Source organism: Drosophila innubila, chromosome X, assembly GCF_004354385.1.
Source record: "Drosophila innubila isolate TH190305 chromosome X, UK_Dinn_1.0, whole genome shotgun sequence".
Taxonomy (NCBI): Eukaryota; Metazoa; Arthropoda; class Insecta; order Diptera; family Drosophilidae; genus Drosophila; species Drosophila innubila.
This window is the reverse complement of record NC_047626.1, coordinates 3,859,244-3,881,614: the sequence shown is the minus strand read 5'-3', so window position 1 is coordinate 3,881,614 and position 22,371 is coordinate 3,859,244. Positions and strand designations below refer to the sequence as shown.

At 35.9% G+C, this 22,371-nt stretch overlaps 1 protein-coding gene across 1 annotated transcript in view; it reads right to left on the bottom strand.

Moving 5' to 3' along the window:
* Nucleotides 1–1,044: 1,044 nt before the first annotated feature.
* Nucleotides 1,045–22,371, bottom strand: part of LOC117793925 (voltage-dependent T-type calcium channel subunit alpha-1G) — a 151,510-nt gene continuing 130,183 nt past the window's right edge. Inside the window, exons 15-26 of the mRNA XM_034634377.1 lie at nucleotides 18,872–19,037; nucleotides 16,156–16,311; nucleotides 15,251–15,433; nucleotides 14,832–15,056; nucleotides 14,580–14,741; nucleotides 11,680–13,133; nucleotides 10,295–10,487; nucleotides 10,073–10,222; nucleotides 4,553–6,713; nucleotides 4,163–4,483; nucleotides 3,909–4,080; nucleotides 1,045–1,344 (exon numbers count right to left, since the gene is read on the bottom strand). Coding sequence (XP_034490268.1) covers nucleotides 1,278–1,344; nucleotides 3,909–4,080; nucleotides 4,163–4,483; nucleotides 4,553–6,713; nucleotides 10,073–10,222; nucleotides 10,295–10,487; nucleotides 11,680–13,133; nucleotides 14,580–14,741; nucleotides 14,832–15,056; nucleotides 15,251–15,433; nucleotides 16,156–16,311; nucleotides 18,872–19,037 — 5,410 coding nt within the window. The 3' untranslated portion in view covers nucleotides 1,045–1,277. The remainder of the gene's footprint in view (nucleotides 1,345–3,908; nucleotides 4,081–4,162; nucleotides 4,484–4,552; nucleotides 6,714–10,072; nucleotides 10,223–10,294; nucleotides 10,488–11,679; nucleotides 13,134–14,579; nucleotides 14,742–14,831; nucleotides 15,057–15,250; nucleotides 15,434–16,155; nucleotides 16,312–18,871; nucleotides 19,038–22,371) is intronic.

Below are 22,371 nucleotides of genomic sequence, written 5' to 3'. Positions count from 1 at the left end.
ACGATTTTAGTTTTGCTTTCTTCAAACTGAGCACTTGGAAAATTCCCTAAAGTTAGTACAGGCTACAGTTACAGTTACATGTGTGTGTGTGTGTGTCTGTGTGTGTAATTGAGTGAGAGAGAGAGGGGGCTAGTATGTATATACAGTAATGGCTCACAAATAAGAGCTCTCACAACTTTAAATTTCCTCAGAAAATGAAAAAACTGCTAAATTTGACTGCAATACATTTAAAAAAAAAAGTGATTGAATTCAAATGCATTTTGAAAATTCTTTGATATTTTCAGATTTCATATTTATATGAAATTTTTTATTTTGTGCCTGTTTTGTTTAGTTTTTTTTTTTGGTTTTAATTAATTAATAACAATTTATTTTCAAATTTCAGCAGTTGAAAAAAAAATAACCATCATTTAATTATAATAATTTCGTAATCTTGTTAGTATCTATTTGCAAATTTGTTGTAGTCCAAAAAATATGAATTGTTCTTAATATGTGAGAGTTCACTGTGGTAACCAGTGCTGCCAGAAGTATCGAAACAAATAATGCTTGATTTGGAAAAAAAGCTTGCAAAAATTGCTAAAAATTATATGAAAATTGCCAAAAAAAAAAAGTTAAGTCATTAAAATGTTCTTTTTCAACAAATATATGTATGAATTTTTCAAATATTTCAAAATACTTAAATTAAAAAGGAACATGATTTCAGCAGTTATATTAACATTTAACTAAAGATTACTTATAATGCTATCTAACTCGTCAGCTTCACTAAAGTCAGCGTATTTCTCATTGCCAGTAATTTGAGTCAAGTAAAAAAGTGCTTCTAAATTTTTTCTAAAAGAGTGCAAACACTTTCAAGTTGTTTATATAAAAAACCACTAAGTTAAATACAAGTTCCAATATTTTGTGAACCATTATTAATCGTAATTTGTGCTATCAATTTTAAATAGTTAAAAAAAGCTAAAATGCTAAAGCAAATTAAAAAAAGGCTAGTTTTGTAATAAAGTTGCTAAAATTGCTAAAAAAAAAAAAAAAAATAGCTGGATTGCAAATTTGTTGAAAAGTAGCTAGATCTAGCAACTAAATGGCTACACTGGCAGCACTGGTAACAACAGTTCTGTTGCGCAAAATTTATCGAAATTATCGATAAGTGCATTTGTAGTGAAATTTGGCAACGTTGTTTGGAAATAAATGTGGCCAGACTGCATTTTTTTTTTTTTTTTGTAAGAAGTGTGAGACAGGTAGAGTGTGTGTGTGTGTGTGAGAGAGAGAGAGAGAACTTAAGCTTAATCCGTTGAGGATTGCGGCGATTTGACGAGCAACAACTCGTTGTAATCGCTGTCCTCGTTGCCGCTTTGATCGCGTTGATCCATGCGACGTCGTTCGCTGATGATGCGCATAATGTCCGCCGTATCGGATTTGGTTGGAGCGGGACAGTCGCCAGTTGCAGCGGAGACATGCAGTGAACCGGAAGCGGAACCGGAACCAGAAGCGGAAGCGCATGCAGTTGTTGTAGCGGAACCGGAGCCATTTAATTGCTGTGGTTGTTGAGCGTTGCCAGACAACTGAATGCTGCTTGTGGGCAGCAGCAGCGAATTTTCATCCATGTCGGCATCCTCGTCGAGCGCCTGCTGCTTGAAGAGCTGCTTGGTGCTTGGTATTATTTTAGTATTTTTTGTAGTATTTTTTTACTTAACGAGCTAAAATTGCTATTGCTTATCAATCTGTGAATACTGCTTCAGCTTTTACTTTAATCGTTTTTTTTTTGACTAGACTACATAAAATACAATACAATACAATACGTTCCAATACAATACAATGCAATACACATACATAATTCAGATGCTCTATATACATACTCTACGTACGTTTAGTATTTGGTTTCTTCTTCTTCTTCGTTCACCATCGATCTTTTGGTTTTTTGTATAGTTTATATAAATGTTTAAACTTTAAGAGCTAATCACAGAGTTGATGATTTTTTGTTCACAATTTCCATCATGTATGCATGTACTCTCCTATATATATATACGTGTATATACTATATATATACTGAATCCTGGTATATGTATACATTATGTATATATATATCGCATATAACGCTTGTTTTTTGTATACATATGAATAATCAGATTTTTTTTAGTATATGCTTAATTTGCTTCTCTTTTTCTTTTTACTGCATTTATCGATTTTGGTTTGAAACGGAAAACGCTCTAAACAACGATTTTGTCATTGCTATCGATAAGTTTTAGTTTTTCTTTTTGCTTGATACCTTTTCGCATGTTTTGTTGTTGTTGTTGCTAAACTTATGAAAACCGTAGATTGCACTAAAAACAGTTGACAATTATTTATAGTTTTATTATGTTTTTTACTCTTCATTTTTTTTTTTTGTTGTTAGAGAACGCTCTATTTGAGTAGTTATCGTTATCGTTATAGCTAACGTTAATCGTTTATGGTTACAGTTTACAGTTACAGTTTACAGTTAACAGTTTACGTTTACAGTTTACAGTTAACGCCTAACGCTAGTGAGTAATGTTATCATTAATCGTTATCGTTATCGTTATCTTTATCATTATATTTGCCTATTTACTAACGATTTTAGTTTTGCTTTCTTCAAACTGAGCACTTGGAAAATTCCCTAAAGTTAGTACAGGCTACAGTTACAGTTACATGTGTGTGTGTGTGTGTGTGTGTAATTGAGTAAGAAAGAGAGGGGACTAGTATGTATATACAGTAGTGGCTCACAAATAAGAGCTCTCACAACTTTAAATTTCCTCAGAAAATGAAAAAAGTGCTAAATTTGACTGCAATACATTTAAAAAGAAAGTGATTGAATTCAAATGCATTTTGAAAATTCTTTGATATTTTCAGATTTTATATTTATATGAAATTTTTTATTTCGTGCCTGTTTTGTTAAGTTTTTTTTTTTGGTTTTAAATAATTAATTATAATTTATTTTCGAATTTCAGCAGTTGAAAAAAAAATAACCATCATTTAATGATAATAATTACGTAATCTTGTTAGTATCTATTTGCAAATTTGTTGTAGTCCAAAAAATATGAATTGTTCTTAATATGTGAGAGTTCACTGTGGTAACCAGTGCTGCCAGAAGTATCGAAACAAATAATGCTTGATTTGGAAAAAAAGCTTGCAAAAATTGCTAAAAATTATATGAAAATTGCCAAAAAAAAAAAGTTAAGTCATTAAAATGTTCTTTTTCAACAAATATATGTATGAATTTTTCAAATATTTCAAAATACTTAAATTAAAAAGGAACATGATTTCAGCAGTTATATTAACATTTAACTAAAGATTACTTATAATGCTATCTAACTCGTCAGCTTCACTAAAGTCAGCGTATTTCTCATTGCCAGTAATTTGAGTCAAGTAAAAAAAAGTGCTTCTAAATTTTTTCTAAAAGAGTGCGCAAACACTTTCAAGTTGTTTATATAAAAAAACCACTAAGTTAAATACAAGTTCCAATATTTTTGTGAACCATTATTAATCGTAATTTGTGCTATCAATTTTAAATAGTTAAAAAAAAGCTAAAAATGCTAAAGCAAATTAAAAAAAGGCTAGTTTTGTAATAAAGTTGCTAAAATTGCTAAAAAAAAAAAAAAAAAATAGCTGGATTGCAAATTTGTTGAAAAGTAGCTAGATCTAGCAACTAAATGGCTACACTGGCAGCACTGGTAACAACAGTTCTGTTGCGCAAAATTTATCGAAATTATCGATAAGTGCATTTGTAGTGAAATTTGGCAACGTTGTTTGGAAATAAATGTGGCCAGACTGCATTTTTTTTTTTTTTTTTTGTAAGAAGTGTGAGACAGGTAGAGTGTGTGTGTGTGTGTGTGAGAGAGAGAGAGAGAGAGAGAACTTAAGCTTAATCCGTTGAGGATTGCGGCGATTTGACGAGCAACAACTCGTTGTAATCGCTGTCCTCGTTGCCGCTTTGATCGCGTTGATCCATGCGACGTCGTTCGCTGATGATGCGCATAATGTCCGCCGTATCGGATTTGGTTGGAGCGGGACAGTCGCCAGTTGCAGCGGAGACATGCAGTGAACCGGAAGCGGAACCGGAACCAGAAGCGGAAGCGCATGCAGTTGTTAGCGGAACCGGAGCCATTTAATTGCTGTGGTTGTTGAGCGTTGCCAGACAACTGAATGCTGCTTGTGGGCAGCAGCAGCGAATTTTCATCCATGTCGGCATCCTCGTCGAGCGCCTGCTGCTTGAAGAGCTGCTTGGTGCTGCCGCTGCGACTGCGCGGTGGCATGCAACGTGGCACGGACAACAGCAGGCTGCTGCGTCCCTGGGCGCCCAACAGGCAGCCCTGGTCCACGGACTGTGACCAGCCAAATGGACGACGTGCGCTGGGCAAGACGATGGGCAAGGGCAAGGGCAAAGGCGTGGGCGTGGGCGTAGCTGTGACTGTGGGCGTGGCTGTGGGCGTGGGCGTGGACTGTACGAGAGCACTGACCACGGCCAGTGGCTCTGCTGCCGTCTCCACACGTGCTGGAGTAAGCTGATCAACCAAGTCACGTTCCCGATCCCGCTCCCGATCACAATCTCTGGCGGAACGTGGCACCTCGGCGCTGCGTATGCTGCGTATATCCAGATCATAGCTAGCCGATGGACTATTGCCATCGCTCTCGAGGCTCTCGAAGATGGTGCCACGCCTATAGTCGAGCGCATCACCGCCCCAGGGCAATGAGTCGCAGCTGGTACGCTTCGCCTCCAGATTGCGACGCCGTATGGCCTGCTCATCGAGTGAACGCTCCTTGGACAGCACGCCACGCTTGCGGAAACCGGCGGCAGCTGAGGCGCGACGACCACGTCGGCAGAGGGGCGGCAGTTGCAGGCCCACATCGGCGGCGGTACCTGCAACGGCCGTCCCGCTGCCAATGTTAAAGCTGCCGTCGCCCAGCCGTGCGCCCAGCGACTGAGGCGTCAACGCGCCGCCCATCTCGGCCAGACTGAGAGCCAAGCTCTGCTGTTGTTGCTGTTGTTGTTGCTGATTAAAGTACTGTATGGTCTGACGTCGAGCAGTACCGGGCCCTGTTTGCATTAGATTCAAATTGGTGGCCGCACTGCTGTTTAAGCTGGGACTGGGGAATTTCTTGTCCAGCGAGGGTGTGCTATAGATGAAATTCTTGGGCAGAGATTTGACCTTGGCCAGTGGTGCTCGCGTTGGAGCTTTTGGTAATTTCGCCTGCGCCTCCGCCAGCTGCTGGCACAGTTTTTGCTCTTGGGCAAACTCCTGTTCGCGCACCAGTTCACGCTCCAGCTCCACTTCCATGTCGAGCTCATCTTCCATTTGCTTGTGGCTCTCCTCGAGGTGTTTCATCAGTACAGCCACGACGACATTGACCAAAACGAATTGCGCCATTAGAACGAATATCACAAAGAATATGGGAGCAATAACCGAGCTGACGCAACAATTGCGCACACAATCGGCGGCGTCATCGCAATTATCCCTCAGCGTGTCCTTCATGATGCCGTTCCAATTGTCGCCAGTCGCTACGCGAAACAATGTGAGGAAAGCCATGCCAAAGTTGGCGAAGTGCGCGTGCTCGCCTAGACCCTGGCAGGGTATCTCATCGGAGCATTCGAGTCGACCAAACAGCTCCACGCCCAGCGCCGCAAATATGAAGAACAGCAGAAAGAACAGCAATCCCAAATTGCCCACCTGTGGCAGTGCCTGCATTACCGTATCCAATAACGCCCGTATACCCTTTGCCATCTTTAATAGCTTGAGAACGCGTGCGATGCGCAACACACGCATCACACGTATTATCGTCGGATTTATCGGTATTATGTTCGTCTCGAGCTCTTCCAAAACAATGCCCACAATGGAGAGTAGCACAATGCCAACGTCGAGTTGATTCCAACGATCCTTGAGATACAAACGCCAACCCAATGCGACCAATTTCATGTTCGCTTCGAGTATGAAAACGGCCGTAAAGAAATAATTGAAGATCTTGAGAGCATATTGTAATGCCTTGGGCATCATATAGTATTCCATGGCCATGGTCACGACATTCAGTCCGATAACAGCGGCGATAGCCAGATCAAAGTATTTCGATGTCACAACATTGTGCACGAACATGCGAGTCGGTGAATAGTTCGTATAGTAGGGTGGTTCGTGCATCCGACGACGTTTCTTTTCCATTTGTAGTGCTCGCTTGGCAGCGCGCCGTATCTTCTCCTCCTTCTCCTGCTCCTCGCGACAACGATGGAAATTCTCGACAACCACGCCGACAAACATGTTGAGCACAAAGAATCCCACCAGCAGTATGAAGGCAATAAAGTAGAGTAATCGCCATTCGTTATAGTTGACAATCGGCTGTTGATCGACACCGACGGCATCGAGTCCGGTATACATGATATTAACCCAACCATCACGGGAACTCAGCACGAATAGCGACATCAATGCCTTGCCAAGATCATCAAAGTTATATTTGCGATTGGTCCAGACATTGCCGGGTATACGACGACACTCATCGGCATTCCGTACGTTCTTAATGTTCTCGCCCTCGCAGTAGAAGAATGTGCCCTTGAAGAGCTGCACACCGAGTATGCCAAAGATGATGAAGAAGGTGCAACAGATCAGCACAATGTTCCCAATGGGACGCAGGGATGATAAGAGCGTTTGCACGACTAGTTTCAGACCCGGGGCGCGGTTAATCACACGCAGCGGCCTCAGGGAACGAAGTAGCCGAAACACCTGCGAAACAAAATATCGATAACATTATTAACAACCATATTCAGCTAGAACATTTCATATATATCATATATATATATAGCCTCAACGATCGCCAGTGATGTGAACTGAAATTGAAACAGAAACTGCAACGCAACGTGATCAATTAAGCAATTACGTAAATACCAAACGAAATGTTATCGAAACAATGGGAATGGGATATGCAACATGGGAATGAAATTGAAATTGAAAGTGGAATGTTGAGCGAGCAATAAGCGGGGCAAAAGAGAGCGTTACGCTCTCTATAACTTCTATCAACTTCTAAAATGGGGAGACTTTCAAAACGTTTATACATTTAACACCTTACGAACTTCGAAACTGTAAAAAGCATTTAATTCCAAAGTTAGAATTAGAAATGAGCGTGAAACGGCTGGAATTGGGATTATTATAATTCCTTTCGATTTACATTCCACGTTAAACTGCTCACGGAACGAGTGGAATAGGAACACTAAATAGTTTACACGAATCGATTGATGTTATTCGCGGAACAAGTAGCATCGGAACACTTAAAAATATGCACAAATCAATTGAAATAATTCGCGGAACAAGTGGAATCGGAACACTTAAAAATATGCTCAAACCAATTGAAATAAGTCGCGAAACAATCGGAATTGGAGCACTTAAAAATATACACAATTCAATTAAAAAAACTTACGGAACGAGTGGATTCGAAACACTTAAAACTATACACAAATCAATGGAAATAAGTCGCGGAAGAAGTGGTATTAAAAATATACACAAATCAATTGAAATAAGTCGGGAAACAAACGGTATTGGAACACTTAAAAATATACACAAATCAATTGTAATAATTCGCGGAACAAGTGGAATCGGAACACTTAAAAATATGCCAAAATCAATTGAAATAAGTCGCGGAACAAGCGGTATTAAAAATATACACAAATCAATTGAAATAAGTCGCGGAGCAAGTGGAATCGGAACACCTAAAAAGCCGCTCTTAAACCGATTAATTTGAGGAACGTATAAAATATGAACTGAAATATCATCCACAACAAGTAAATTAGCTTGGGGAACGTGTAATATCGGAATGCGAAACAAACGGAAAATATTTAGAAAATGTTATCTAAACCGGACAAATAATCGATATTATCCTAAAACACGCTCATCTCTTAAACTTATTAAGATTATACAATACATTTTTAAACTTTTACAGATTCGATAAATATGAATATTAAATGAAATCAAAATGTGAGGTTAGGTTGTAACTTTAGCATTGGAATTGGGACGTGATAGTGTAAGAAAATGCAATTACTGATTATTACAGATATATTATTATATATATAACATATATGTATATGTACAAACGATATGAAAGTGAAACAACAATTTACTTTGGATGTAGGACAAAAACTTTCAACACTTTCAAAAGCAGGGGAGGGGGAGGGGGGTGGGTACACTACACACACATACGCACACACACACACAAACAGAGAGAGATTTAGAGATATAGAAACAGATAGATAGATAGTTAGATAGTTAAAAGCGTTACGAGTAATTTGCTTGCCATTATAATGATATAGCACGAGAATTTACCTGCAGATCGGTTTGGTTTTTAGTTAAGTTTTGGTTGAGTTTTATGTCATGGTTAATATGAAATACCCGATTCATACACAATATATAATTTATATATATATTTTAAGTTCAAGAGAAACAGAGAAAGAGTCAGAGACAGAAACAGATTGTCAGAAAGAAAGAATGTAAGAGAAAGAGAGACAGCTCTTGATGATGATATCGAGAGATGTGTGTGTTAGAAAGAAACGTATAGCATTGTAAGTTATAGAGACAGATAGTAGCCAATTCCGACAGAGATAGAGCTAGAGTTACAGTTAAATATAGAGAAAGAGATAGACAGAGAGAGAAAGAGAGCGAAAGAGCGAGCGAGCGAGCGAGCAATAGCTATAGCTTTTCTGAGCCGCGTGCGCATTAGCAGTTGATTCTTTTTTTTTTTCTTGGAGTTTTTATACCCTTGCAGAGAGTTTATATAGGAACGACCGGTCGAAAATCATTCTCTAGTATAGAAAATATTTGTTGTTTTACAAAATATCTAAGCAAATCTTACAAAATTTGCATTTGTTATTGTCTTTTTATCCTGACGAAATTTTGTTCAAATCAGTCTACTATATCTCATAGCTGCCCATAGGAACGATCGGTCGAAAATTAACCTTTAGTTAAAAAACTTGTTTATTTTTTTAAATATCTCAACCAATCTGATAAAATATGTACTTAAGTTTTTCTTATGCATTTTAAACAAATTTGGCTTAAATCGGTGAACTATATCATATACTTGCCAAGAACGATCGGTCGAAAATAAAATTTTGTGTGAAACGATTTTTTTTTTTTTTTTTTTTTTTTTTAATATTTCAGCCAAATTTGGTATAAATCTGTCATTTATATCACATAGTTGCCATAGGAACGATCTGTCGAAAATCCACCTTTTGTTTATGAAGATATCTCAACCAATCTGACGGAATAAACATTTCTTAATGGCCTATTTATCCTAACTTTAATTTGGTTAAAATCTACTATGCGGCACTGCACAAAAAGTAATTTTTATGTACAAAGAAGCTCATCCTTTTTACTCACAGTGCACAATGCCAATTTTCGCTTTTTTTTTATTAATTTATATTTTTATTTAAAATTTATAGATTAAACTGAATTTTGTTCGTCGCAAAATTTGATATCTCAAATTTTGGGGCTAGAAATTGCTTTCGTCACTAGACTTTTACCTCGTGTAGAGGTTTTTTTTGTGGGATAAGATATAGCTGCCACAAAATTGGATATCAGAAATTTTGGGGCTAGAAATTGTTTTCGTCACTAGACTTTTACCTCGTGTAGATGTTTTTTTTGTGGGATATGATATAGCTGCCATTGGAACGATCGCTTTAAAATTAATGTTTAGTATACAATACAATTATTTTTTTTGTTTCTAGATATATCTAGATATGTAAACCAATTACTTGCTGAACAAATTTGGATAAAACCCAACTACTATATCATACAGCTGTCATAGGAACAATCAGTTCGAAAATTGAATGTGAAGCTCTGCAAGTGTATCAAATATTCGGCATGCCGAAGAGAACCCGTCTTTCTGGTAATTCTTTGATTCTTATTATATTTTTGTTTTGTTTTTGGTGATGCGTGGTTTCGTGGTGGAGTCGATAGAGTGGTTCACACGGTGGTTGTGACGCTGTTGTTGGTTAGTTAGTTGCCAGTTTGCCGCTACACGATGCTTTCATTTTGTTTGGTTTTTGTTTTTTTCAGTGTTTTGTTGCCAGTTTGGCAATTGTTTGGACCAAACTTACCCTTAAAATCCCAAATATCCTGGGACTCGATTCACTAATCAATGACATTAACAAATCAATTATTGATATTGTAACCAAAGATCCATCCATGATATTCCAGCCGGATGTGAAATATGCATCCGGGCCATAAAACATGCCCGTGGCAACTACCTAAAAAAAGGAGAAAACAAAAACGAGTCAAATCAAGTCAATAACAAATCAACTGGTAATTGGTAAACTCACCTTAATGAACATTTCGACTGTGAAGACGACGGTGAACACGTAATTGGCTGTTGACAGGAACAATCTTTCGGTGCTGCTTGGAGGGATGTTTGGTCTTTCCATAGCCAATGTAATGCAATTGAGTGCTATGAACAATAGGACAACATTGTCGAACCATTTCTGGTTCACAAACCACGTGCAAATCTGACGGAATCTGTCGACAGTAAAAAAAAAAAGTCAAAACAGAACACAATTGTTAACAAGCAGCTACGAATAATGGAAGTTGCTCTACAACTGCAACAAAGTTGAAATTGAATTACAGCTACTGCCAAAAGCAAGTATCAAAATCAAATTGAAAACAAAAACCAAAATACCTAAATGAAAATATAAAACAACTGCAAAAATGATTTGAAGTCTTTTTACAAAGTTGAGAGAATCGTTAAGAATATTCCTTTATGGATGATGGCGTTGGAAATCTATCACAAATCGCATGTTGAGAGTAGCTTTAAAGAGTTGAACTATTGAAAGGCCTTTTTGTCAGATGATGAAATTGTATTTAGCTACTTAATTTAAAATGTAACAGGCAATTTGAATTCAATTTAAGCTTTAACATTTTGGTCTCAAGTTGCATTAAAAAGCTGTTCATTATGGGGGAAGATTAAAAATTATAAATTTGTAGAATTCAAGACTTATGGGAAAATATTTTTTTTATAAAATCATTTAAGTTTGAATGCAGAATGAAATACGATGCCAAATCATGAACAAAATGAACAAACGCTCAAAAATCGCTTGAGTTTTGACAAAGTTATGCAAGTTTGAATTTAGACAGACTGTGGAAATAGGAACTTTACAAGTCAGAACTTTTGTTCGATTTGACATGATTTTTTACAAGAAAATGAAAGGTCTCAGAATCAGTTTTAAAGTGTTGTTTTCTACTAATTATATTATAAGGAGTTGATTAAAAGTGAAAACTTGAGATTTAAAATTTTCAATTTTCAAAATTTCAAAGGGGGGACCCTTAGCATCGATGCCAATGTCTAAAGGGAAATAATTTTTTTTACAAATCTAATAAAATTTAAATGCAGAATGAAATTAGAGTCCAAACCATGAACAAAATGACATTCCGCTTGAAAATCGCTTGAGTTTTGACAAAGTTATGCAAGTTTGAAATTGGTCAGACTGTGGAAATAGGAACTTTACAAGTCAGAACTTTTGTTCGATTTGACGTCATTTTTTACAAGAAAATTAAATGTCTCAGAATCAGTTTTAAAGCGTTGTTTTATACTAATTATAATATAATTATATTTATAATTCTGAATTTTCAAAATTTCAAAGGTGGGGCCCTTACCATTAAAATCGAAACCCAGAATAGTAGAATTGTGGAATAGAATAGTGAATGATCTTACCTGTTCTCCTCCGGAAAGACGTACATGGAGTATGACTCACGCTCGATGGTAAAGTGCTTCGGTGTGAGTCTCTGGATGAGTATCTTCAGCTTGGACATGTGCTCTCCGCAGGGCACCATGGAATGTTGATGTTGTTGTTGTTGTTGTTGTGCTTGTTGATAGTGTTGTTGTAGCTGCTGTTGCATGGATAGTTGTTGCAACTCCTTGGTCAGTTGCTGTGGTGGCAACTGCGAGTGCGTTTGCAAATCGAGTTGCTGTTGCTGTTGTTGCAATTGCTGCTGATGCAGTTGCTGTAACTGTTGCAGCTCCTTCTCCTCGAGTCGCTTCTTCAGATTGTAATGACTGATGGAATTCTTGCGCTTATCCCGCGCCTCCATATATTGTTGCAGCATATCCGGCTCGTTGAGATTCGTGTAGGACTTTTGCCACTTATCCAAATCGATCTTGGAGTTCGTATACGACAGGGACTTGCGATTTGCCTCCAAATTGTGCAGATTCAGATGCGATGTCTTGCTAAAAGCCAACTCAATGGAGCTCATACGACGCTGTCCCGCTCCCGGCTTCAGTTTGGGCGGCTGATTTAGATTCTGATAGACCTGCGAGTTGAATATGCAGGCGGAGGCACGACGACTTCCCGGACCGCTGCCAATGCTCAATGTGTTGGAGAGACGACGTATTGAGTTCTGTGGACTCAGGCGATTCGTATCCTTGTGGCGAGTTTCGACAGTGCCAGCACCAACGGCAGCAGCACTGCTTGCGGCAGCGTTGCCACCTGTTCGCAATAGGCAACTATTATCGCTGCCATTATTCAATTGCTGTTCCTCCTCATCGGGTGCACTGATATGATCATCGGTGCTGGGTCTTAAGGTTTGTGGCCGCTTCTTGGAGCTGCTGCGGCGAAAACGTTGCTTGAAACTGCTCGCTGGTGCCAAAGGCAAACGTTCACTTGACGAGCTGCCGCTGGTGGAGGCACTGCCTCCTCCACCGACTCCGCTGCCCAGCGCCGAACTCAGCGAACCCGTCAGTGACACCGTCAACGGTGACAAATCCGATAGATTCAAGCTGTGACTGTGACTGTGACTGTGACTATCCGTTGGTGGTTGCAATGTCGCTGCTGTTGATGATATGGTGGGCACATAAATGGGCGTGGCAGCGGCCGTTGTGCTTGAATTCTTTGATATATCATCGATAATCACACTGTGCATGCTGCTGGTCAATGCACTCGGTATCAAACTGCTCAATTGATTGCTACTGCCACTGGCAATGCTGCCACTCGATGTGGCATGTGAATGACCTTGCAACTGGCTGGCATTCAATATATTCAACGGCTTGTGTGCCAACACCGGCGACGGCGGTATGAGATCGATGGCGGGTATACCCTCGTCCAGTGTCCGCTGGCCACCGGTGAAAATGTTCGGCGGCTTCAGCAGCGACGGCGACGGCGGGCTGGGCGGCTGTAAACAGTCACGAATGTAAGAGAAATCAGAGAATAATATAATGAATTCTTAGTGAATTCTGGATAGCATAATCTGCACGAAGATTTGCAGTGTTAGTAATGAAAAGTCTGGGAATTTCTTGAGATATCTGAAAAGAGTAGCGATGCAATAGCCGTATAGATTTGTGAAAACAATTAAGGACCAATTACAGAAAAAGATTTTCCCTCTTTTCTACCAAGAATCCTTGATTCCCATTTTATCAGTGTATTTTTTCCTAAGACAGTAGAGCTCAAACATTGGTATTGTTAGTTGGTAGTAAGTTAGAAATAAACAGAAAGAAACATATGGGAATTTCTAGAGATTTTGGAAAAGATCTTAAAGATTTCTGGAAACAATTGAGAATAAAAAAACATAAGCGGAATTTTCCTAAATAAATAGATTCCATTAATGTTTATTTTTTTTATTTAAATGGTAAACTGTATAAAGTGTAAGTTGGAAAATTCAGAAAAGAAAAAGGGGAATTTCTAAGGATTTTTGTAAAAAGTTGAGAATCCATTTATTTTTTTTTTTATTTTAATGGTAAACTGTTTAAAGTGTAAGTTGGAAAATTCAGAAAAGAAAAAGGGGAATCTCTAAGGATTTTTGTAAAAAGTTGAGAATAAATACACACATTACACTTTTTTTTTTTAATATAATATATTTATTTTTTAAATTTAAATAATAATCTGCACAAAGACGTAAAGTTGGAGTTAGTGAAGATTAGCAAAGATTTAAAGCAATTCGAAAATGTATTAACCCTGGGCAAAAGCTTTAAAATGAAATGTGGTGATATGGCTGTGATTTGCTAGTGATATGGCTAAATGTAACCAAGTCAATGAGAGACATAAAAAGGTCGAAAAGAGAATTATTTTTGTGGAATGATTTATTAGATCAGTTATAGAATTGTCAACTATAGAATTGAGATGGAGCAAAGCAGCATGTGGTGATATGGCTGTGATTTGCTTGTGATATGGTTAAATGTAACCAAGTCAATGTGAGAAGGACATAAAAAGGTCAAAAAATGTATGTTAGAATGATTTATTAGATCAATTATAGAATTGTCAGATATAGAATTGAGATGGAGCAAAGCAGCATGTGGTGATATGGCTGTGATTTGCTAGTGATATGGCTAAATGTAAACAAGTCAATGTGAGAAGGACATAAAAAGGTCAAAAAATGTATGTTAGTGGAATGATTTATTAGATCAGTTATAGAACTGTCAAATATAGAATTGAGATGGAGCAAAGCAGCATGTGGTGATATGGCTGTGATTTGCTAGTGATATGGCTAAGTCAATGTGAGAAGGACATAAAAAGGTCGAAAAATTTATGTTAGTGGAATGATTTATTAGATCAGTTATAGAATTGTCAGATAAGGAATTGAGATGGAGCAACGTGGCATTTTAGTAGTGAATTCGAAACTCACCTCAAGGTCACCCCACTGTCGAAAGGTCATGCCCGAGTCCATGGTGGTGCTGGGCGAATCCTGTGGCGTTGCCGCCGTCGTTGTGATCAGCGGCGGGTCGCGTATAAGTCGCATCTTGGAGAGGCGTGGCGCCTCGCTGCGTCGATCCTTAATCGAGTATGTCTGTAGGTGCGAGTTCAAGGTCAAACCAAGGTGCAATCAACGTATAAAACTCCGTGTTATGTAAGTGAAATGAAATAGATTGAAACGTACCTTTTTGAGACCGCCACGTGGTGGTTTCGAGTCGTCGTGTGGCAACAGTTTGCTGCTTGCCTCTTTGTCGGCAGCGGAGCCAGCTGCGGCGCCGGCAGCGGCCGAGACAGTGCTGCCACTGTGCGAGGGCAGCTCGTTAATTTGATAGTCTTGGATGGGCTGTAGTAGACGCTGGCGATGCATGTTGCTTTTGGCCTCAATGATCAGCTCGGCGGAGTCCTGCAGCTGCTGAGGCGATGATAGACGTGGATACTACATACGATACATACCGTGACACGACTCTTCCACACACACACACACATTCACACACACAGACTTTACATGCATGCTCTCTCATTCAGTGTGGATTTTAGAGTCGAAGTTGCGCTTTGGAATCGCTTTCGCTCTCGCTCTCTTTCTCATTCTCTACTTGCACTTACCTTGCGCACATCCTCCGCACTGCGCCATCGATTGCGTACTTCGTAGTAACTATCGTTAGTGGTCGATGAATCCGCTTCGCTGCGTGATTCATCGTACATACCATCGCTATAATTTTCAGCCAATGTCTCTTCACGCAGTTTCTTAACCAATTCACGCTGTTCGCGCTCGCGACGTTCATTTCGCTGAGGGAATCAAAATTTCAAAATTAGACTTTTTTCGTCAACTTGTCGTAGTTCCGTTGTTACGCGATCTATCGTTAATGCACTTTAAGACAATGTTTCAACTATCGTTTATCGATCACTTAATAAAGCATCATAGATTTTTTTATGTTTCTAAAATTCATTTCTATATGTTGATCAATTTTATTTTGATGGAAAAAATTATATTTTGAAATTTTGATGCAGAATGAAATTAGTATTTTATTATCTCGATTGTTAAGGCTTGTGATTAATCAAAAAATTTCTTATGTTGATCAATTTTATTTTGATGGAAAAATTATATTTCCAATTTTGATGCAGAATGACATTAGTATTTTATTATCTCGATTGTTAAAGTAGTTACAAATTGCTAACTTCAAAAGTCGTATTTTTTTTTTTTTTTTTTTTTTTTGAATTAAAAAGGAAGCATTTCTCAAAATGTATGCATTATATAAGCAGACAAGTAAATATTTTCTGTAGTTTGATAATCATTAAGTTTTTTTAAGTTGATCGATTTTTTTCCTAATTGAAACATTGTTTTTGTAGACTTTCGAAACAAATGCCAATTCATATATTTTTTTTAGCTAGGAAAAGGTTTCCACTTTTTTTTTTTTTTGGTATCGCAAGTGAAACGTTTTCCAAAATTGGCCAAGTATTATGCAGAAATATTAATTAATGAATTTCGTTGGGTGTTGGCAAAACTCTACCTCTGAACTGAATCCCTCAACCAAAATGGCGACCAATAAATTAAATAGCACATAATTGCCGAAGGTCATTAGAGCCACAAAGTACAATGCGGCCCAATGACTTGTCTTTTCCATGCCATTGAATAAGACCACGTTCCAATCCTCTTGCGTCAGTATCTAAAAAGCATTTTTTTGTTGTTGTTGTTGTTGTTGTTTTTTTTGGGGTATTTTTTTTTTAAAACGATGATTGTTGTTGTTGTAGTTGTTGATGTTGTTGTTGTATCGGTGGTGGTTGTTGTTGTTGTTGTTGGAATTGATGGTTGATTGGTTGCAGTTGCAGGTGGCGGGCGGCAAACGTGGTGCAGTTTATTGTTTTACATATATATATATATATATATATATATATTTTGATATATATGGATATATTGAAAGAAGCACGAAAAAAAAATAGAACAAATACCAATAAACATATTGTGTGGGATAAAGAAAGAAAGTAAGAAAAAAGAGAGCACAAAGAAAACAGATCATGTTGGAGAAGCAAAACGCCAAAAAAAAGTGTTAGATATTATTATTTTAATTATAAATGTTATATATATTATATATATATAGGTTAGATATATGTTAGCTTTGCTTTTTATCTGTCTCATACCAACTATTCTTGTAGCTTTAAAAATAAATAGCTTCAACTTAAGATTATAAAGCAATTATATAATACGCTTCTCGCTTATGCAATTTTTTTCCCTTAATGAAAGTCATAAATAAATTATAAAACTTGTTGTTATCCTATTCAAATGGCTGTTAGATATATCAATTTATTTTTTACGATTTAAAATACATTCAACAAAACAGATAATTGTTGCCAAAGCGCAGCAAAAGCAATTGGCAAATGAAAATAGAAACTAAAAAAGAAACTGAAAATTGGTTTTAATACTACGTTATTTATAAAAAGAAAAAAACTAAAAACATACTGAAAATTTCGTAGATAATTCGTGGTGTGGTTGATAAAATTAAGAAAAAAGAGAAGCGCTTGAAAACAAGACAAAGCGCTAAGAACTTCAAACTGAAGAACATAACTCCAAAGCTTCAAAGGAGAAGAAACTCAAGAAAAAATCAATTTTAAAAGCGCGCAATAATCTTGCATAGAAATTCAAATCTAATATAAATATTTTATATATATTTTCGTTTTTTAATTTTTTTTTTTCACGACGTGCCAATAAATATTTGTTGCTATATTTTTGATATATTTGAACAATACGATTATATATAAATTTTTTTTTTTTTGGGCGTGGCTGTACATGAATTATATGCATTTTTGGAATTTCTTTTGGTTTTTTTTCTTAGTGTTTGGCAAAGCGCAAAAAGCAAATAAGAAAATTGTAGCTAAGTGTAAAAAAACAGAAGAAATATTTATATAAAGAAACGCAGAAAGAAGACAAAGCAGCAGCATATTTTGAAGAAAGGAATCAAGCCAAACGAAGCCAACAAACGAAGCGCTTTCCAATGCCTATACATAAGTTTCTTATATATCTTTTTTTTTTTGTTTTAATTACATATTTATATATTAAGTATATGTATAATTGTGTTAGGTATTTATATGGAACAAACGTAACGGCTTTATAATTATCACTCAAGATTTTCATACGATTAATCAAAAGTAAGACAAAGATGTGAATTAAATAAACAAAAGAATTCAAATTGAAATTTGAAGAAATCATGCAAAAACAAATGAGGAGAATATATGTTGCAAATGAGTGTAGACTGTATGTGAAAATTGTATCAAGGAGAGACAAGAGAGAGGGGGAGAAAGAGAAAGACAAAGAGAGAGAGAGAGATAGAGAGAAAAAGAGAAAAAATGAAACAAAACACAAGAACTAGGGAGTGTGAGAAAATTGTTGGAGTAATTTGTAGACATGGTCTTTCTTTATGTATTTTGTATATATTGATGTTTTTTCATATCGATAACTTTATATTAAATCGACATTGTAAGCATTGTAATCGATAATAAGGGGCATAAATCGATACACAAAATAATTGCTTTTGTATTGAGCTCAACAATTAAATAAATTTGTTTGAAGAATCGTTTAGAATCGATTTGACTAATTTGAACTTAGAATTTTGTTCATACTTTGTGTATATGAAGAATATTTAATTGAATTTCAAGTGAGCTGAGATAGTTTTTTAACAATGTTATTAAAAGATGTGTAGTTCCATAAAGCAAATTGAGTTCTATTAATATGATGAATTTATGTAAAAGAGTATTTTTGTGTGTGTAAGTGTATGTGTATATAAAGATATCTAGCACTACTTGCTGATCGAAAAAGTTATCGAAACTAAGTATAAAATATGTGATAGACTTTAAAAAACTTAACAAACCATATGAAAATATATCGAGGCAAAAACTGAAAATGATCGCTAAAAGAACGAGTGTGAATTAAAAAATATCGAATATAGGATATAGGATAAACTAAACTAAAACTAAACGGAATGTACGTAAAAAAACTAGCGATATAGATAAGATATAAGAGCTGCACTTTTTTTTTTTTGTTTTGTAATATTTTTGGATATACATTTTGGACGTTTGCTGTATTTTTAATTTGTTTGGAAAGGTACTCAGATAGTTTTGATAGGGATAAATAGTTGGATAGGTATATCTGTATATATAACATATTTTCTCTTTTTTTATATAAATATATATTTTTTTTGGTGTTTCGTTTTTTGAGATTGTTATTGTTCTTACTTGAAAAACTGTGACAGTGGCCCACAAAATGTTGTTGAAGTGTTTGCGATCGCATTCACATTGCGGATGTCGGCTGATTATTTCGGGACACGTGCACTCACGTTCGAGTCCGGATTCGTCCAAAAATTTACAAAACTTACCGCCAAACAGATACATGCCGAGTATGCTGTAGGTTTATACGTATATATGTTTTATATATGTATATATATCTCATATATATAAAGTAATAGGAATTGTGTGTGTGTGTATAAATTTATATATATATATATATATATATATAAAGATATAGCTATAGTATATATATTTATATATATAAATAAGTATATGTGTAGTTGCGATTCGATTATGAATACGAGAATATATATATATAGAATTATAAACAAGTAAGAAGTAGGTCGAGCTAATGGCCCTTTAATGCAATTCGATTCTTCTTCGATATATATATATATATATATATATATAAGCATATATAAACTATATTTTGTGTGTATGTATTTTTATATAAATATATGTAAGTGTTTATATGTATAGAGAAAGTTCTTTTATAATACGTAAACAAAGTGGATTTCTTGAGTTGGGTCTGATCTATGTTTCGTTATTTTTAAAGCCTTAGTTAAATCGGGGTTTTTTTTTTATAGCTTTATGTACAGTGTGGATAGATATCTTTCATCATCTTTATTATCTTATCTTTATTTTTGTTGTTGATGTTGTAGTTGTTATTGTTGTTCGTCGTGTATTAGTATTGATAGATTTATAAAAAGTTGAGAGTAATGCAAAAAAACTGTTTTAATTTACAGAGTTTTCTGGGGAACCTCGAAATGTGAACTGACAAACTCTAGAGACTGTACTAATTTGTATGTGATATGGCTGTGTTTGTGTCTATGTGATATGGCTGTGTTTGTGTCTATGTGATATGGCTGTGTTTGTGTGGAAAGTTTCAGAGGGTCAGAGTTTAGTGGTTGATATAGTTTACAGTTAGAGTTTAGAGTTTTTTATGCGTGTGATAGTGGAGATTGGAGATTATAGAGTTCTGTAGTGGTGCTCTTGGTTGTTGTAATGGTGGTGGTGAGGATTGGGTTATCGATTAATTAACAACTTAGAGACTAGTAATAGCGTAAATTTGTACAATATACACAATAGATATAGACATATAAATACTTAGAGATAGAATAGTATAGTAGACAAAATAGACAAATATATGTATGTGTGTGAGTGTGAGTGTGTGTAGGTATGTGTGGGGTTGTGTCAGTGCGAGTGTGTGGCAAACCAAAGTGATAGAGATCGAAAAGGAGACAACGAGTAAAAGTAGCGAGTAACGAGTAGAGAGTGCGAGCGAGAGAAATAAATTGTAAGTACACTGTGTGATCGCTTATCGTCTATCGCTTATCGATAACATGCATATGCTTAATGCAAGGCAACGCAAGACAATTTCAAAATAGTCCAAAATAAAACTCGCTGTTCGTTTGGGCGATTCTTCAAACTGATTTGCTTACCTGTGCAATGTTATGAATATCATATCTGCCTTTGAAACAAAACTCGATTGTCGATAATTTACATACATAACGATAACGGCATAGAAGCTGAATACTACAAAAAACTGCATGCGAATGCGCGCTGCTTGCTACAAAACTCAACGGAATTAATCGGATACATGCGATTCACATCTTCTTTCGTTAAATTGGTTGAAACGGCAGGCATTGAAACGAGACATAACACAACGAAACGAAATGGAAAATGGAACACAATGAAAAAGAAAACACCACACCGAACTATATAGAATAACATAAATACCAAAACTTAGTGCGAGCGAGTGAGCAATCGATAAACCAATCAAAACTTTTTTTTTAACAAAAACGATAAACTCAAAAAGCATAAGAAGCCACAAAACAAAACTTATCGATTACATAAATAGATAAAGTGCGATTTGTTCAGGCGAAATACAGACAGACGGAGAGAGAGAGAGGGAGGGAGAGAGATAGCTAGATAGACACGTTTAGAGCGAGTGGGAACACAAAAGAAGCACAACAATTATAATTCAAAGGTATCGTTATCGTAATCGTAATCATAATTTGTTATTTTTATCGTTATGACAAGCCTAGCACATTATTGATTGTCCACAAACAAACAAACGAACAAACAAAAAAAACAAAATCAAAAATCAATTTAAACAAAATGCTTACATTTTGAAATTTTTTTCGATTTTTTTTTTTTTTTGGTAACAATTAGTGTTAGTTATCGATAGCAAATTATGGCATAAGATTAGGTGGTATATATATATATATTATATATATTTAAGCATATTGTATAGTGTTTATTTTTATTTTTTTTATAGTTATATATAAATATATAAGTTTGGTAAATGCTGATAGCAATAGGTCTACCTGAAACACTGTGACGAGCGCCCAAAGCAGGCTGTCGAAATTCTTACGATCGCAAATCTTCTCTCCGTTAATTTTCTCGCAGAATTTACATCCGAACAGATTCATGCCGAGTATACTAAAGTGATGGTATTTGGTATTGTTGATATATAATATGATATACATATATATATTTTCGATAATATAATATTCTTATAAATTTTTATTATATATGTATTATTTTTATTATTAATTTGTTTGTTTTTTTTTCGAGTTGTGTTTTTTTGGGGTATTTTTTTGTTGTTTTTGTGTTAAGCATACAATTTTTTTTTTTTAGTTATTTTGATTATAAATCAGTTTTTTTTTTAGTATCAACAGTTAATTAGTATAGCAATTGTGTGATTAAAGAGAGAGAGAGAGAAATAGAGAGACAAAAGAGAGAAAGAGAGAGAAAGATAGTTAAGGAAGAAAAAGAGTTGAGAGAGAGATAGACAGAGATAGAGAGAAGGGGAGAGCATGTGTCTTAAAGTGAGCAACAAGCGAGCGAAAAACTATAAAAAGGGAAACAAAGCTGAACTGAATAGATATCGATAACTGCATTGGAATCGGAATCAAATTAGCAATATAAATTCGAAGCAGAATCAAAATTTAACTCGAATTTGTTATTAAATCTTGAACAGAAATCGTTAACAGGATTCATTACTTTAAATCCAATTTGGGATCAAGCTTTGAATTGAAATCGGATTCGTTATCGAAATTTCAGGAAAGGTTTTTCAAATTAAATTCTCCAAATAGAACTTATGACATATGTACGACTTCATAATCAACAATCGGACTACAGAATAGCGATAGCTAAAATAAAATCGATAAATAGAATTCAAAGACAACTAACGTCGCTCAAGAGCTGAAAAAAGTTTTAAAGCTGACGCCTAAAAATGGAGTTGTAGAAAATATTTGGTATTATATTATTTAACAATTAGAATTCACTTTTAATGTTTGTTTAGTTTTGGGCAGCTGTTAGTTAAGCGCTTCATTTAGTTAATGTTGTGTGCGTGTGTGTCGAATGCTTGTGTATGGGGACACTGACTTCAATAAGTATAAGTCTTGGGATTTTTTTTTTTTTTTTTTTTGTGAATGTAGTGG